We start from the raw sequence: 15,297 nt of genomic DNA on the forward strand, positions 1-15,297 counted from the left end.
CACGCAGTATTCAAGATGTGGGAATACCATGTATTTATATAGAGGCAATATGATATTTTCTGTCTTATCTATCCCGTTTTAATGATTCCCAACATTCTGTTCGCTTTTTTGACTGCTGCTGAACATTGAGTGGATGTTTTCAGAGAACTATCCACAGTGACTCCAAGATCTCTTTCTTGAGTGGTAACAGCTAATTTAGACCCCATCATTTTATATGTATAGTTGGGTTATGTTTTCCAATGCACATTGCTTTGCATTCTGGCGTGTACAATATTTGGGATGGGGTGTCCCTAAAAAAGTCACTCAAAGCTCTTTGGGTCGCAGCTGTGCATTCGGAGGAATCGCTGATAAATTTAATGGGGCTATAATGATGAAGATCGTTATCCTTCAATCACAGGGAAGCCCCTGTAATGGGGGAAGGCTAACGTTGGGTGAAGGAAGTATTATTAAACTACTGCCAAAGCTGATTAGAAATCATCAGCAATGTGCTGGATGTCTGCATGGCTTGCAGCACACTGGGGAGATGAGTTGCGCATCATAAGGAGAAGCTTGCAGTGCTTTCAGCATGTGCTGAAGTGAAGTCTCTGGGATCTGTAGTGTATTAAAGCTAGATAGGGCATGTGCGGGAGACAAGTTTCTATTGAGATGTTTGTGTGAATACAAAGACTGCCCGAGTCACAGCCATTAAGGCCAGTCAAGAAATATCCACAAGGGTTAAAGCAAAACTGCTGTAAATTCTGACAGGCATTTTTAATCTTCACTGCTGCAATCATCCAGCACCTATCGAAGTACAGCTGTGGGTGATGCCACCAGCTGAGCCAGTGACTCAGTAACTGAGCTCCTGATCGAAGGAGCTGTCATGCTTTTACTGTTTGTTTGGTTGTAGAGACCATTTCTTCTCTCAGCACTGAGTAGCTGGACGTTACTAACTTTGAGGGGGAACCTAGATATGTTCTGATGCATCTGAACATACCTACTCACTCCTTCAGGGTGAAATTCCCCCTGGGGCACAGAGCCAGCAGATGCACTATTCTAGTCCCACGCAAGCCTATGAGCACTCGTGCTGTCCCGCAGCTCAGCGATGAATTTCACTCAGAATGTCTAATTTTAGTGTCAGTTATTAATAGGGTGACCAGATGTCCTGATTTTATAGGGACAGTCCTGATTTTTGGGTCTTTTTCTTATATAGGCTCCTATTGCCCCCCACCTCCGTCCCGATTTTTCTCATTTGCTGTCTGGTCACCCTAGTTATTAAGCAAATGTGCCAGTGCTGCTTGAAAGCCATTCACCAAGTTTCTAACAGCACAATCCTGCTGTGCTCTTATTCCCCCAGAACTGTGGCAGACTCAGTTAATACTGGAATCTCCCTTTGGAATGCCAGAAGGTCAGCTCTTCAAAAGAAGACAAAACACACTGAAGGAATGTGGCATGATCATGTTGAAAGAGAGGCGAGGCTCTAGATCACATCCAGAAAGTAACAAACACCCAGCCAGTGTTTACCTTTATTTCAGGTTCAGAAATGCAGTGCGACATTTTTACAGCAGGCATAGGAGACCTTCGGTAATGACTGAGGATCCAGAGATCCAGTCACAGTGTGCAAAAGTCCATGCCAGTAATCATTTACATACCGCAAAACCAATGGCAGGTGTTGTGGCTCATATTAATGAGGCCATTAACATACAGAGCAACATTCAGAGAAAAAGTGAGCACTTGCTCCTCACAAAACGCCGCCGCTGTGTACATCATTCTGGAAAAGTAGAGAGGGATAAAACACAAACCGGGAACAAAACAAACAGCCGGCAACATGGAACAAATCACATATCAAGCAAGTGCGTTGGACTGTCTGGACGGGAGAAGCCATCTGTATCCACTCGCCTGGAGACAAAGCAAGAGGAAAGACAGGCAGAATGATATTCATTTACAAAAAGAAGCAGTTCTACTGTATTACATGCAGAGCACGGCATAGGGTGATCAAAGACAAAAGCAGGACATGAGCCTCATGTAAGACCAATGCAGAGGGTGAACCACCTCAGCAATACCATCAGTGCAAAACAGGTCTGCATTCAATTGAGTGGTCTTCAATTCTAAAGACAAATAGATCTATCTAATAATCTCTCTGTACTGTATGCACATAGTTTTAAATAGAGGCTTGCAATATAGAGTAGAATATTTTCTATGTTCTAGTATAACACAAGATGGCATTGTACAAAACAAACACGTCTCCCTTAATATAATAGAAGTCTCTTTTATAAGAGGCTTATTCAGAAAGTGCAATAAGACAGGCAATGAAGTAAATACGTATTTACTAGAGCTAAGCCTTCCTTTTCATTTCACAGACACTCCTTGTCTTAGGAAGGTGTAGTAGGATCCCTCAGGGTTACAAAACTGAGAGCTACTTATGACACAAGCAAGCACATTCCACCTCCTCAGCTGTAAGGTCAACCATGACTATGCAAGGCACAATACACTATCCATGCTGAGAGTTAGGCTTCGCCTAAACAAAATAATGGATGCGCACCAGCCTGAAGCCAAACTAGAAGTGGTCATCCAATCACATGGACACTGCTCAATAAGGAATGGAATGGAGATCACTGACGTGAGAAGTCTCTGATCCATCTCTCCACACACACACAGCCAGACAAACTCCCCCAGCCCTTCATTCCTTTTAAGTTAACTGCAGGAAGAGAATCATCCTCTACAGTCTTCTGAGCTTTTCTAGAGCCAGTCTAATGAAGGGACAACAGTCCCCCTGGCTGTGTGTCTGGGCTATGGGATCTCAGGCTTAGCACGCCATTGTAGAGGTGCCTTCAGTCTGCGGAGGGAAAGGTTACCTTTCTCAGACAGCCACTCCCCTACTGGCAGATCTAGGGAGAAGTACTGGTGAGCTGCCCAGCTGTCCTTCCAGTGCAGAGTGAGCTGCTGCCAGGGATGTTTCTGGTGAGAACATTGTGGGGGTAGGGTGAAACTAAACGGAATCAGGGTGAGTAGGAATGAAGAGTCCAGTTCCGCAGATTGCCATGCTGACAAACATGAACTATGATTATAAGATGAATCTGTATCAACTGGCGGTAGACTTTTTTGGTAAAGTATTTAGAATTGCTTTTTCCTGAGAAACGTAGTTTACTCTGAAAAATGCATAACTATCAACTTAAGGTAAAATTATCAGAGTATGTGGATTTGCACTTGAGGCTGATTAATGCCCACATATATAAATGCTGTGCTTCCTTCCAGAAGAGTTTTGTAGTGTTTATATTTTGAGATTACTGATGAAAGAATGCTCTTTATTTTGGGTCAGATTTAAGGTTGCTGCACTGTGATGAAATATGCATTTCTTAGTGACTGATTAAAAACGAGCCCAATTCTCACCTTTTGTAGCCATTCACTTCAGTGCCAACTGTGTGTCAGATGCTATCCCATTCTGATTTCTTTATACCCACTTTGCACTGAAGTAAATGGCTACAAAAATGCAGGGCAGTTGAGAATTAGGCCCAATATGTTATGGGCCCTGATTTATATCTCCATTATGCAGAATTTACTCTGCTGTAACTCCAGTGGAGTTACTCTAGATTTACAACAGCATACATGAACTCAGAATCAGGCAATGTGTGGGCAGTTTAAGATTTATCCACAACAAAAATTATTAATAACTTGGCTTAACTTCAGTCTATTTTCTTTAAAATGTCACTGTCTCAAGCAGATTTAACTAGATACTTTCTCCTGTGTTTTTTGAAAAAAAATTGCAATTTTTTTTGCCAAATTAGTTTCCAAAGTCAAAGTTAAAAGGGTGCTAAAATAGGGCTTTATAATAGAAGTTGGTTGCAAATTAAAACTTGGAAATAATAAATACAGAAGTTTTGCCTGTAAAGCATACACCTACTAGTATAGTGCCATATAAATACCTCTAATAATAATGTTACATATTAAATTAGAGAATACTGAAGAGCAGAGAACATAGAAACATCGTTGAAATGTAATTTTTTACTTTCCTGTAGTTCAAAACAGCACAACTGAATTTAGAAGGTGCAATTTCTTTTTACTTTAAAGATGATTTTATAAGTTTGTTGTTCAGTATTTTAGCATGTTCTTCAAATTAACATTGGCCATTTTAGCAATTCACTAAGATCACCAACGTGCCAAAGTCCATCTTTGCAGTGCTTAAAACACTGACCTCTAGACTCTACAGGTGCGTGTTCTGAGTATAAATTTGACAGGAAATTAATCTAATATACAAATAATGCTGCTTTCCCAAGTTAAACTCTCTTATGTAGCAGAAACACAATTTGCTTCAGTGGTGGACACAGCTATTATTTAATCAGCAGTCTGGGAATATTTAACAGGCAAAATTCCCACTGGTTGTGGTTCTGACAGGATCCCTCCCAACCCCTGAGATACTGTGTATTGTAGCACCACATACAGCTTCAATACATGAATTTCTTAGATTGATTCATTATAGTGATGGCCTTCATAACCACCAACTGCCTTCCCTTAGGAACTCTAACTGTAATAAAATAACAGCAAATACTTTCTGAAGACATCAGGCCAAATTAGTTTAATTCTGTCCACTTCATTTGTTCTACACCAGGGAGGGAAATTTTCTGATCTATTTAAAATGGCAAGTTAACTAGTTAAGATAAAGCTTTTTGTAAATAACAAACAATAGGACCCTTGAAAAGGAACAGCTGTTAAAATAACACATCGCCGGGATATATAGCTGATCACTTCTCACTTGTTTTAGTTGGATAAAGGGACTATCGTACCAAGCCACAGGGGATTTCAGTGAATGAAAATGCAAAATCTTCACACAGTGTAACTTTGTCTCAGGGTTTTAATAATGGTTGAAAAGAGAGATCAGCTTCAACCAAAATCCTCAATCCAAACAGCACTCACTACCAAGAAAGCTCAGATCCAAATTCAGATCTGAACTTTGTGACTTGGGTCAAAATATCATTCAAATAGTGGGTAAGGAATTGGTGGTTCAGTTAGACATTCACATATTAAATCTGTTCCAGTTTCTCACACTGAAGTGACAAATATACCACCCACTTAGTCCAGACTCTGATACCCTTACTCATGGTGTGTTATGTTTACACACATGCTCCCATCGAGTTCGGTGGGAATGCTCATGTGAGGAAATACTACCCAATGTGAGCAAGGGGGTTAGAATCTGGCTCTTACCAGTTACTAAAAAAGAAGACTGACTCCCCCCTTGGCCTGTAAAGAGGGACACAAAGAGTGGAGCTCATCACACCATATATGGCCTTATTTTCCTTAGCAACATTCTTCATAAACTAAAAACTTCTGATGTTGAGAAATTATAGTGAAAGTAACCATCCAGCAGGCTTGTGAAAGAGACATGAAGACATGTGTAATTATGGGGCGTGCAGGAGCTTTTAATTACAGACAACATTGTTTCTCTCAGCCCAGTTGGCATTTAAGGAAGGAAATGTGTATAACTATAATCCAAATTATAGAAAGCCTTTCTTTAAACAATTTGATGCGGAAACCTGGAAGCTACTTATAAAAACAAGATGTCCCTTTGAAATGGGAAAGAGGCAAACTCTATGCACTTGGTCAACACAAACACACAGTACAGCAAGCCCCCGTTTGAATGTATAGAACGGGAACACTCAAGTGCCCGCATTAATATATATGTCAATACACTAGCTAAGAAATCAGCTGTTTGCAAGAGGGAAAGTCTAGGCATCACAGACCTTTCCATGACATTTCAGACCCCATAAGCAATACAGAATGGACAGAGTATATTAGTAAAATTGGTTACTTGCCTACAGATGTCCATACATGCGACTATACATTGGTTATTGCAACAGTTATCAAGCGAGTTGCTTCCATACATTTGGTTAGCATTTAATGACATGCCAGAAACTTCACTTAATCTAACAGGGACGAGTCTAATGGACGAATTACAGTGGGCCGAGTGGGTGAAGGGGGTGGTCTTCGGCTAGAGAGAGAGAGAGAGAAAGAAAGAGAGAGAGGAAACAAGCAGAAACGCTGAGTATGAATCTGTAACCTTTTCACTGCTGTAAAATATTGCTATTGCTGCATAACATGCACATGCAGCTATATGTCGCATTTCTACTTCCAATTACAATGAAAAAGGACAGCCCATAAGCATTTGTAATAGGTAAGAAGGTAAAATGTTCACTGAACAGCTCCATGTGCAGTACAGATACTCCCTCTGGAATAGCCAACAGTTTGTTCTCTGTTTACAAGGTTCAGAGGTCGATTGGTAAGATGTCCCTCTCAGCTTAGAAAGGCACAGAATAGAATTAGAGCCAAATTTTCAAAAGTGGCTGTGGATTGCGATGCCCAATTTGAGGAAACTTGGGCCTGATTTCCAGAAAGTGTTGTGCACCTGAAGCTCCCATTTGCTTCAATTAGAGCTTAGAAGCAACTTTTGAAAATACTGGCCTTTGCAACTAACACTGGGATCATTAACTTGTTAGCTCCCAGTTCTCCTGCCGTAACGTGGCAAACACGGTGAGCTGGGAAAAGACTACTGAGTGGGTTCAATGCGACAGGGCTCAGTGAGGCCAAGACCTGTTCGCTTCTTGACTTAAGAAGTTGTGGTGGGAATCATAAGTAAGAGACGGTGTGTGAACACAGATACATATCAGTCTGGAGCCCAACTAGGAGAGCTCAAGTATAGTCCAGTCCTTCACTCCAGGGGACGTTTTCTTTTACTACTGTTGTGCTTAACTTTAATCACATTTAACCCCACTGAAGTGAATAAGCTACTCCCATGGAGTAACTGAAGCATGGGCGTAGGTCTACATGTTCATGATTGCCCTTATGAAATGAATGATTCTGCTTCAAAGAATCACTGGCATTTCCCCTAGTGGCTAGCTCACTCATAGGTCTAGTTCCAATGCGGGATTAAGTTTCTCTTACTTGAACTCAATGGGAGCACTTGTGTAAAGAGTTTGTGCCGATCTGGGAGTCATTTGGAGCTGGCTGCAGAGTTCAAAGGTTCCCTCTGCTCTTCTCCTAGGGGTTTCTGAAGATTTTATTCTTTCTTGTGGAATGGGGGGGAGGGGCAAACTATTACACACTCAGGGCCACATGGGAGGGAATGAATCTAGTGAATAAAGTGCAAGGACAAAATCAGTCAGTTGCTTTGCATTCTCCAGCAAAAGAATTTGATTGGCTGAGAATGTTACTAAAACTAAGACAGGTCAGCATGTGGCACGTGCAAATGCCTAGAGAGATCATCTCCATTCCAAGTTTAACCATGCCAGGGCGCGGTTCCTTGGAATGGTTAGTGGTGTCTGTGTTTGCGTAGATGGGACAACATGGTTGTAGAGCAATGACACGGGATCATAGTACAAAAATGCGGCTGTAAGATGATTCCCTGGATGGGTCTATTTGTATTGTTCAACAGTACAAACAAAAAACAGTTGGCAAATGGACACCCGCCCCCTTGCCATGCCAGACAGCCGGACACTGGCACAGTTCGGCTTGCAGATGGCTCCTCTTATTTCCCTGCTGCCACACCCAGCTCGCTTCTAGTTTTGTTTATACATGTTCTGATTATTCTGCACAGCCAATCAGCTTCCTTTGCTCGTTGCTTAGCTCTCTCCAGCAGGGTTTTTATGCTGCATTTTATTCCACTACATTCTGCCCCTTCCCCAACTCTTAAAGGGTGGTTTTGCTCCCCATTTTATTAAGCAGGAAATGTCAATTCTTCCTTTGTTTTTTAATTCAACCCAGGCCACCACATGTCTGCGTATAGGCTGAGCAGAATGCGATTTTTTTTGCAGTTTGGATGATCAATATTGGTTTTTACCTTTTCTGATTTTTATTTTACAGTTGTGGAAAATTTCATGGGGTGGGGTAGGGTAGTTGTTGAAATTTACATGGGGTGGGGCAGGGCAGTACTGACAGCTGGCCTGTAGGGGGCTCCCAGCACTAAGAGCAGGACTACAGGGAGCTCCCTGCACCACGACTGAGGGGCTCAAGACGCCAGGGAGCAAAATGTGTGGCTGGCTGCAGTCCTGTCCTGGTGCAGCAAAGTTTCCCAGGCAGGACTGCAAGGTGAAGGATGAGCTCCCGGCAGCATGCGCCCCCGGCTGAAGTCCTGGTGGGGCAGAGCAGAGACCTTCAGCCAGGACTGTGAGGAGGAGCCCAAACCACCAGCTGCCGTGGAGGCCACCCTGCTGCTGAATGGCTCTGTCACCAGGCAGGTGTCATTCAGCAGCGGGGTGGCCTCCCCCTGCAGCCCAGCACTCGTCGCCCTCCTTGCGGCCCCCGCTGAGGGTCTCTGCTCTGCCCCGCCAGGACCCCAGCCTTCCTTACACCATATTGATGTAAGTCGAACCCTGCCAAGCCTGTCAGTAAAGCTGCTCTGAGAGAGGGCTGGAGTGCGATCTGAGCACAAGAACTCCTGAGTTCTAAATCCATTGCTAGCAGTGACGCCATTAATGCCCAGTGAGCAAGTCACACAACCTCTCTGACTGCTCCCCTAACTCACAGGGGGGGGGACGTATGGGATAAATGGGCCCGATTCTGCTTCTACTGAACCCAATGTGAGTTTTGCCAATGACCTCACTGGAAGCTGGCCTACTGGCACTAAAAGTGCTTTGAAGATGAAAAGCATGAGTGTTAGTATTCTTTGAACTGGGACTCAATATTTGAAGCACGTTTATGCTTGAAAAGGTTTGTCTTGCTTTAAGTGTAACTTGTATTTCAATACACTGCCCTGTGGAGAAATGAGAATCTTAATCCCTAACACAGAACACAAACGGGGCAGACTCCAACTGATATCCTAGTGGAAATCAACAAGCTAAAATAAAACCCCTAAACAGCAATTTCTTCATGGTGTATTTTTCTAACAGAAGAATGCTTCTCAGCTAGCTTCAGTGTTGGTTTGTTAGCTCAGATTACAAAATTTGTAGTTTTGTAAAGAACCACTTGTAAGGCTCTGCATTGGTGCTGGATTACATTAAACTATTTCTTTGTCGAAGTTCACCATGTTGCATTGCTTAGAGCTTACTGAAAACACCAACTAATGTGTGTACAATTTACAAACAGAGAGAATTCATACAGCTTCTTCATATTAAATGTGAAAGATAAGACCAGCAATGTATCTCAGCACAAACTTGAACAAGACAGTACACTGAATCCAAATATCGTACTTCCAAATTCTTGTGTTCAAATTTACATTTAGACTAGGTTGGTCAGAAACTAGATGGCACAGTAAGATAGAGGCCTGGGTTTCAATTTGGTTTCGGTCTCAGTGAAATTAATTTGGTTGTCTTGTTCTACACCTCGTTTATATACACGAAAGCAGTACGCAGCCTTATTTCTTCCACGACTGGCCTACAATGCAGTGCTCCCTCCTTGTGAAGTCCCTCTGGTTCCACAAGCAGGGCTGGTTCCAGCGTTTTTGCAGCCCCAAGAGGCGGAAAAAAAAAAAAAAGCCGCGATTGGCAGCATTTCGGAAGCAGCTCTACCCCGCCGCTTCATTCTTCGGCGGCCGGTCCTTCCCTCCGAGAGGGACTGAGGGACCCGCCGCCGAATTACCGCCGAAGACCCGGACGTGCCGCTCCTGTCCGTTGGCCGCCCCAAGCACCTGCTTGCTGCGCTGGTGCCTGGAGCTGGCCCTGTCCACAAGCCACTGAACATAGCAGTTATGCTAGGCAACTCCTAGTCTAGCAGCCTCCCAGAGGCGGGTACCTGAATGCTGGGATCTGTAGCTTTTGATCCTGATGCCAGCATGCACTACAGAGGACCAGATGCTCATCTGGTGTAAACTGCCCTAGCTCCATTGACTGCGGTGGAGCTACAAAGATTTACACGAGTTGAAGAGGGAGGGAGCGAAAAGGGCAGGCCTGGAAGCTGCCGATCACTAGGCTTGGAAGGATTAGATTTTTAATCAGGAAATGTTGGTAAATGTTGATTTCCCCAGACACACACAGACCAAAGAAAAATTATTTCCCTCAATAACAACATAAATTTACAGATGGGCAAAGTAAGGAAAATGCTGCTTGAAAACTTCAGAGTTTGAGTTAAGGACATTTATTTTGTACATGTCGACATGGGATGTTGACATTTCTGTTTTGACGATTTTAACTTTTTGAATCTCAGCACCTACTGTCAGTGAATAATTACACTCTGACCCTGCACATAATTTCCCACAACTGTGAAAATGTACATAGATAAAAATGCTTAAAAATAAAGATCAATATAATCCATCAACATTATAAAAAAATAAAAATCTAATTCTGCTAAGCCCACTCAGATTTCCTTGGCCGGAGGCATAGGGAGTGTAAGCCCACTTTTTGGCTTTCAGTAGGTTTTCACCTTCTTAGTCTGAAGGAATCTGGACTGCTAGCACAGGAGGACAGGCCTGCAACACAGGCCTTCTTTCCTTTTCCCTCACTTTAGGCCTGGAACTTACAATGGGAGGAATTTCAGCAATCGGTTACACTGGTGTAACGGAGCAGAGAGCCAGGTCCTGGATTATTCCTGGTAAATATAGCTGGCTGAGCCCATAGGATCATCTTTCTTAGGGCCACCTCCTTCTTTCAGTCGGACTAAATCAGCTGAAAAATAAAGTTCTTAGGAAACAATGGATTTCAGCCTGTAAAAATCCGTTTTTTTAGTGTGAAGTGTGAGCAAAGGTTACGCAAACGTTCTCTGCACGTTAACGTTCCCTTAAAACTACAGTGATCTATAGACTACAACTAGCAGCAGGGGGAGCTGTAATCTTCTGAACTCATTCAGATCAAAAGAAAATTAGAGAAAAACAAACCCAAACGATCTGTGTGCTGTGCTAGCTGCCATGTCAATGAGTAAATATGTGACTAAGCCCAATTAAATGTTTAGTCTGAAGCCAAGAGATGATATTGGTAGAGACAGCAGAGCCCACAGTTTTTCTGCTTCCATCAGACTCTCTCATATTCTGGGACTGGATTCACTGCTGTTCACAGGGTGCAAAAGGTTGATTTCTGGGCAGATTCAGAATCAGACAGTCCTTTTAGATAAAAATGTCATTTCTACAGTAATTCCTATTTAGCTGTTGCCTCAAATCTTTTCACTGAAGTTTCAACTTTTGGGGCAGACCGCCAGAACCTGGCCCCCTTTAGCTAGTGGCCTGCTGGGGCCATTTTTTGAAAGAGAAATGCTGTGTTTGTAAAAGTTAGTGCTGAAGGAGCAGGGGATCATTCGTTCCTAGGGTTGAGTAAACGAGTCTGCAGAAAGAATCAGGACTTCTAACTAGCATACATTAGGCAGAACATAAAGAATTTACCAATGAAATCCTATTTAATAACTCCCTGATGTTTCTGGAGTGACTCCTCCTTTGAAGAGTTCAATGGGGTTTTATACAAGGGATAACTTCTACTTCCACCCAAAAATTAAAAAATAAGAAAGGTTTATTTCATTTTTAACTTAAAGAGCACACTCCATTTTTTTCAGTTTTAAGAGAGCTCCGAATAGCTTTAGCTAGACAAATGCAGAGCAAAAGTCACTAAATAAAGCAAGTCTAGACTTAAAACTCGATCAGAACCATATGGGAACTCTTCAAGCATCTGCCTTTTCAGAACTGCTATCATTCTAGAGACATAGTCCACAAAATATGCTTTTAGTGAAGCATAGCTGTAATTACAGTGAGAGGCCCTGCTTTAAGATCATCGCTGGACTGAGAAGAAAAGCCAGCATAGTTCTAAATAAAAGGCTTTCATTTCCACTTACATCCATGTCTGTCCATGACCATCACAGAGCACTTACGAAAGTGGATGCATTTTACAATATATTCCTATTGCTCCAGAGGTGTAAACAGCTTTTTATTTACTTTTTTCTATAAAATTGGCAAGTGTTCATTATGTTCCCGGCCTCTTGGGCTCAGACTACACTGTGATTGGAAACCATGTTCGCACCTTTTTAGAAAGAAAATATTGAAACAGTTCTTCAGCCAGGTTTCACTGTTAATGTGGATTCAAGTCTCTTTGTGGACCAGGCTTATTTTAGACTGTAAAGTGGAAAGAGGTTAGACAGATGATTTGTTTTCTTTAGGTGGGGAACAAAAGTCACTTCTTCTATAAGTCACTATCTCCAGTCTGTTAGGGGGACCTGAAACCCATTTTCCCAGGCTTGTCCTAATTGAGAGACGGTCCTAGCATCCTGGCCTGTTTTACTGAAAAGAGGATTTTCTCCCTGTTTAATAAAACCCCGGGATGTCTCCACAGCCAGAGATTCCTCTTCTGTTTTCCCAGTTCACACATCAGCATCTCCACTTCTCAGATGCTCCCTCCTGGCCCCTGCCAAAGCTGCAGAAAGGAACAACAGCAACAGTGGTGGTTCTGGGCCTGCAGTTCAGGAGCAAGAGGAACTTTGGGAGAGGAGGTCAGCAGGGAAGAGAAAAGAGACTTGGGACTGGGGGAAAAGAATACAAGAGACCAAAAAAAGATGGAAAGAGGATGATGAAGGATGATGCAGATGAAAGGAGCAAGGAATAGGGCAGGACTTGAAGCCCAGGGGCAGGAGAAAAACAGGCAGAGGAGAGCAGAGACAATAGAGGGAGTGAAAATCACCACAAAATGATGAGGGAAGGAGAATGTAATGGGCACACAGATGAATAAACACATTTAGGGCTAGTCTGTCCCTAGTCCCAATAGGATCACCCAGGGCAGTAAGGATTCCCCACTGCCTTGCACAGCCACGTGAGGCTGGTTTGGCTGGAGCCAGGCATGTGCTTCCTAGGCCTGGTCTACACTACGGGATTAATTCGGATTTAGCAGCGTTAATCCGAATTAACCCTTCACCCGTCCACACTACAGAGCCAGTTAATTCGAATTAAAGGGCCCTTTAAATCGATTTCTGTACTCCACCTCGACGAACGGAGTAGAGCCTAAATCGATTTTGTTAATTCGAATTAGGGTTAGTGTGGCCGCACACCACCGAATTACTGTGTTTAAATTAATGGGGTAGTGTGGCCGCACACCACCGAATTAATGTGGTTAAAAACCGAATTAAGGTGCTTAGTGTGGCCGCGCACAATCGAATTTATACAACCTGTTTCCCAAATTCGAATTATCTAAATTCGGATTAATCCTGTAGTGTAGACATACCCCTAGATTGAGCATGTGGGTACAGAGAGGGCTAATGAGATCTTTAGAACCCCTGCTGCAAGGAATGAAATGCAATTCCCCATTCTCACTCCTAGCTCTCTCCCCACTACAGCCACTAAAATTATCATCAATGCCATAGTTAATGCTGACATAGTGTTTAAAGCCAGAAGGGACCATCAGACCATCTAGTCTGACCTCCTGCATAAAACAGGCCATTACATTTCACCCAGAAAGCCCTACATTGAGCCCAATAATTTAAATCAGACTAATGCCTTTCAGTCTTCAGGAGGACTCAGCGGCTGTTGTGTGCCACAGGTATAGAACAGGTGAGACTGAGGTGCCACCTATGCTTGAGGCCCCTGCAATGGCAGGAAATTAATTAGATGAGATATTGAATTGTTTAAGTTGTTTTAATTGACACTCGTATGAGATTAGTAGGGGACAGAAGGTTTCACATTGTATCAGGCTGTCTGCAGACTCAGGAAGGCAAGACTGCATTGGTTTCATTTGATTCACCTTCAGAAGGCTTTCTTCATGACCATGAAGGTTAGAAATGTACTATCATTAAAAAATGAAAGCTGAGATTCTGCACAATGAGAATGTGGCATGCTGGTCACACATACACAGCTAGTGGACTGGATCCAGCCACAGGCCCTGTGTTGGTCACCCCTTCTCTAGGCACAGGGTCTTCATGACAAATGTTATGCTATTAATTAAATACAGAAGACAAAACACACCTTTGGCTTCCCATCTGCATTCCTGGCAAACAGTATTCGCTATTGTTTGCCTTCACTTTCCTTTTTAAAGTCGAGAGTTGCTAAAAATAAAAACCACTTCCTTTTACTAATCAGTACATTTTTAAAAAAGCTAACGAGGCAAAAAGTCTCTTGCTGAAAACATACATAATAAAGCAAATTAATCATCCTCCCAGCTGTTGTCAGCTGACAGGACCATAGGAGTTCACAGCAGTGTTTGAGGGCAACCATCCAATTAGTACCCTTAACCTCTTGCTTATCCCCAGATTTGTCCCTCTGTACATTTCTCCTCCGTCTCCTTTCTCCTCTCTTCATACCATTTCGCTCCCCAAGTCCCTCCCTCCATTCTCTCACGAGGCCTGTCTACACGAGGGGAATTTTCTAACCAGTTTTGAAATTGGTTCAGCTAAACTGATTTTCAAGCCAATTAGAGCAATGGTGTAGAGTAGACCATGTTTCTGGCAGCCTGCCCTGCTTTTACTGAATCTCGAGGGCCTTGCAACTGGTTCATTAAAATGGGTCTACACTATGCCTCTTACTGGTTTTGCAGAACCAGTTTTAAAACCAGTTAGAAAAGTACCCCAGCATAGACAGATCCATATGCCCTCTCCCCTATTCATTCTCTCTCTCTCTCTCTCTCTCTCTCTCTCACACACACACACACACACACACACACACACACACACACAGAAAAGGAAGGAAAATATGGGGGCAGATGAATGTACGGGGTGGGAGGCTGTCTAGGAGCACAGAGTGGGAATGTGAAGGGAGCAGCAAACTGGGTGGGCAGGAAGGAAGATGGCAAGGGGCTGGCAGATTGTTGACATGGGAGCGGGGATGGAGAAGCAAAAATGGCAGTTCTCCTGCCTGGAGAGTTACGAGAAGGTAAGTGGAGTTTCTTCTCTGAGCACCCAGCGGTGAGGACTGCATTACTGTGAGGGCATCTGAGCTTGAAATTTGAACTGGAAATGATAAATCAATTGGGAGGAGGTGGCTTCCCCCTAAATGCTCAAACAGAAATCAGACAGGGAATAATGTACGCACATGTTTTTAATTCTCATGATTTTTGAATACTTGGGACTGGCAGTACTGGAGTTATGCGGGAGTATGAAGTATATGAATACACAGTTACGAGGATTTGGCATGGGGCTGCTAAACACAGTGTATATGATTTTGATAGGAAGCAAAGCTGAAATCAGTCATGCTTTAGGTTCTTTTTTCCCCTTTAAAACCCAGGAAATTACCATTTTTAAAATCCTTTCATTAACACAAAGTTCAAGTTAACTTGTCCCCAGGCACATATGGGGTATATTCTGGATTGCTGATTATGCTTTTAAATAGCACCTTAACTTACAATACCTGTTCCTGCAAGAGCACCTTGCACTCCATGGCTTGTGCATTCAGGCTGAGTCTGATTTAGAACATCAGCTCTTTGAGGCAATGTTTGTATAGAA

The 15,297-nt window shown here is 43.0% G+C and overlaps 1 protein-coding gene across 3 annotated transcripts in view; it reads right to left on the bottom strand.

The window, feature by feature from the left end:
• Positions 1–1,567: 1,567 nt before the first annotated feature.
• The window catches only part of LOC112107415 (dynamin-3), a 309,995-nt gene continuing 296,265 nt past the window's right edge, over positions 1,568–15,297 (bottom strand). For 2 of the 3 annotated variants that reach the window (XM_026656092.1, XM_026656090.1), the window contains one exon: positions 5,890–5,959. In XM_026656092.1, the coding sequence (XP_026511877.1) occupies positions 5,890–5,959 (70 nt within the window). Of the gene's footprint in view, positions 1,876–5,889; positions 5,960–15,297 lie in introns of those variants that run through there. The other variant, XM_026656091.1, reaches the window with a different exon arrangement.

Source organism: Terrapene carolina, unplaced genomic scaffold (assembly GCF_002925995.2).
Source record: "Terrapene carolina triunguis isolate 2854851 unplaced genomic scaffold, T_m_triunguis-2.0 Scaffold212, whole genome shotgun sequence".
Lineage (NCBI taxonomy): Eukaryota > Metazoa > Chordata > Testudines > Emydidae > Terrapene > Terrapene triunguis.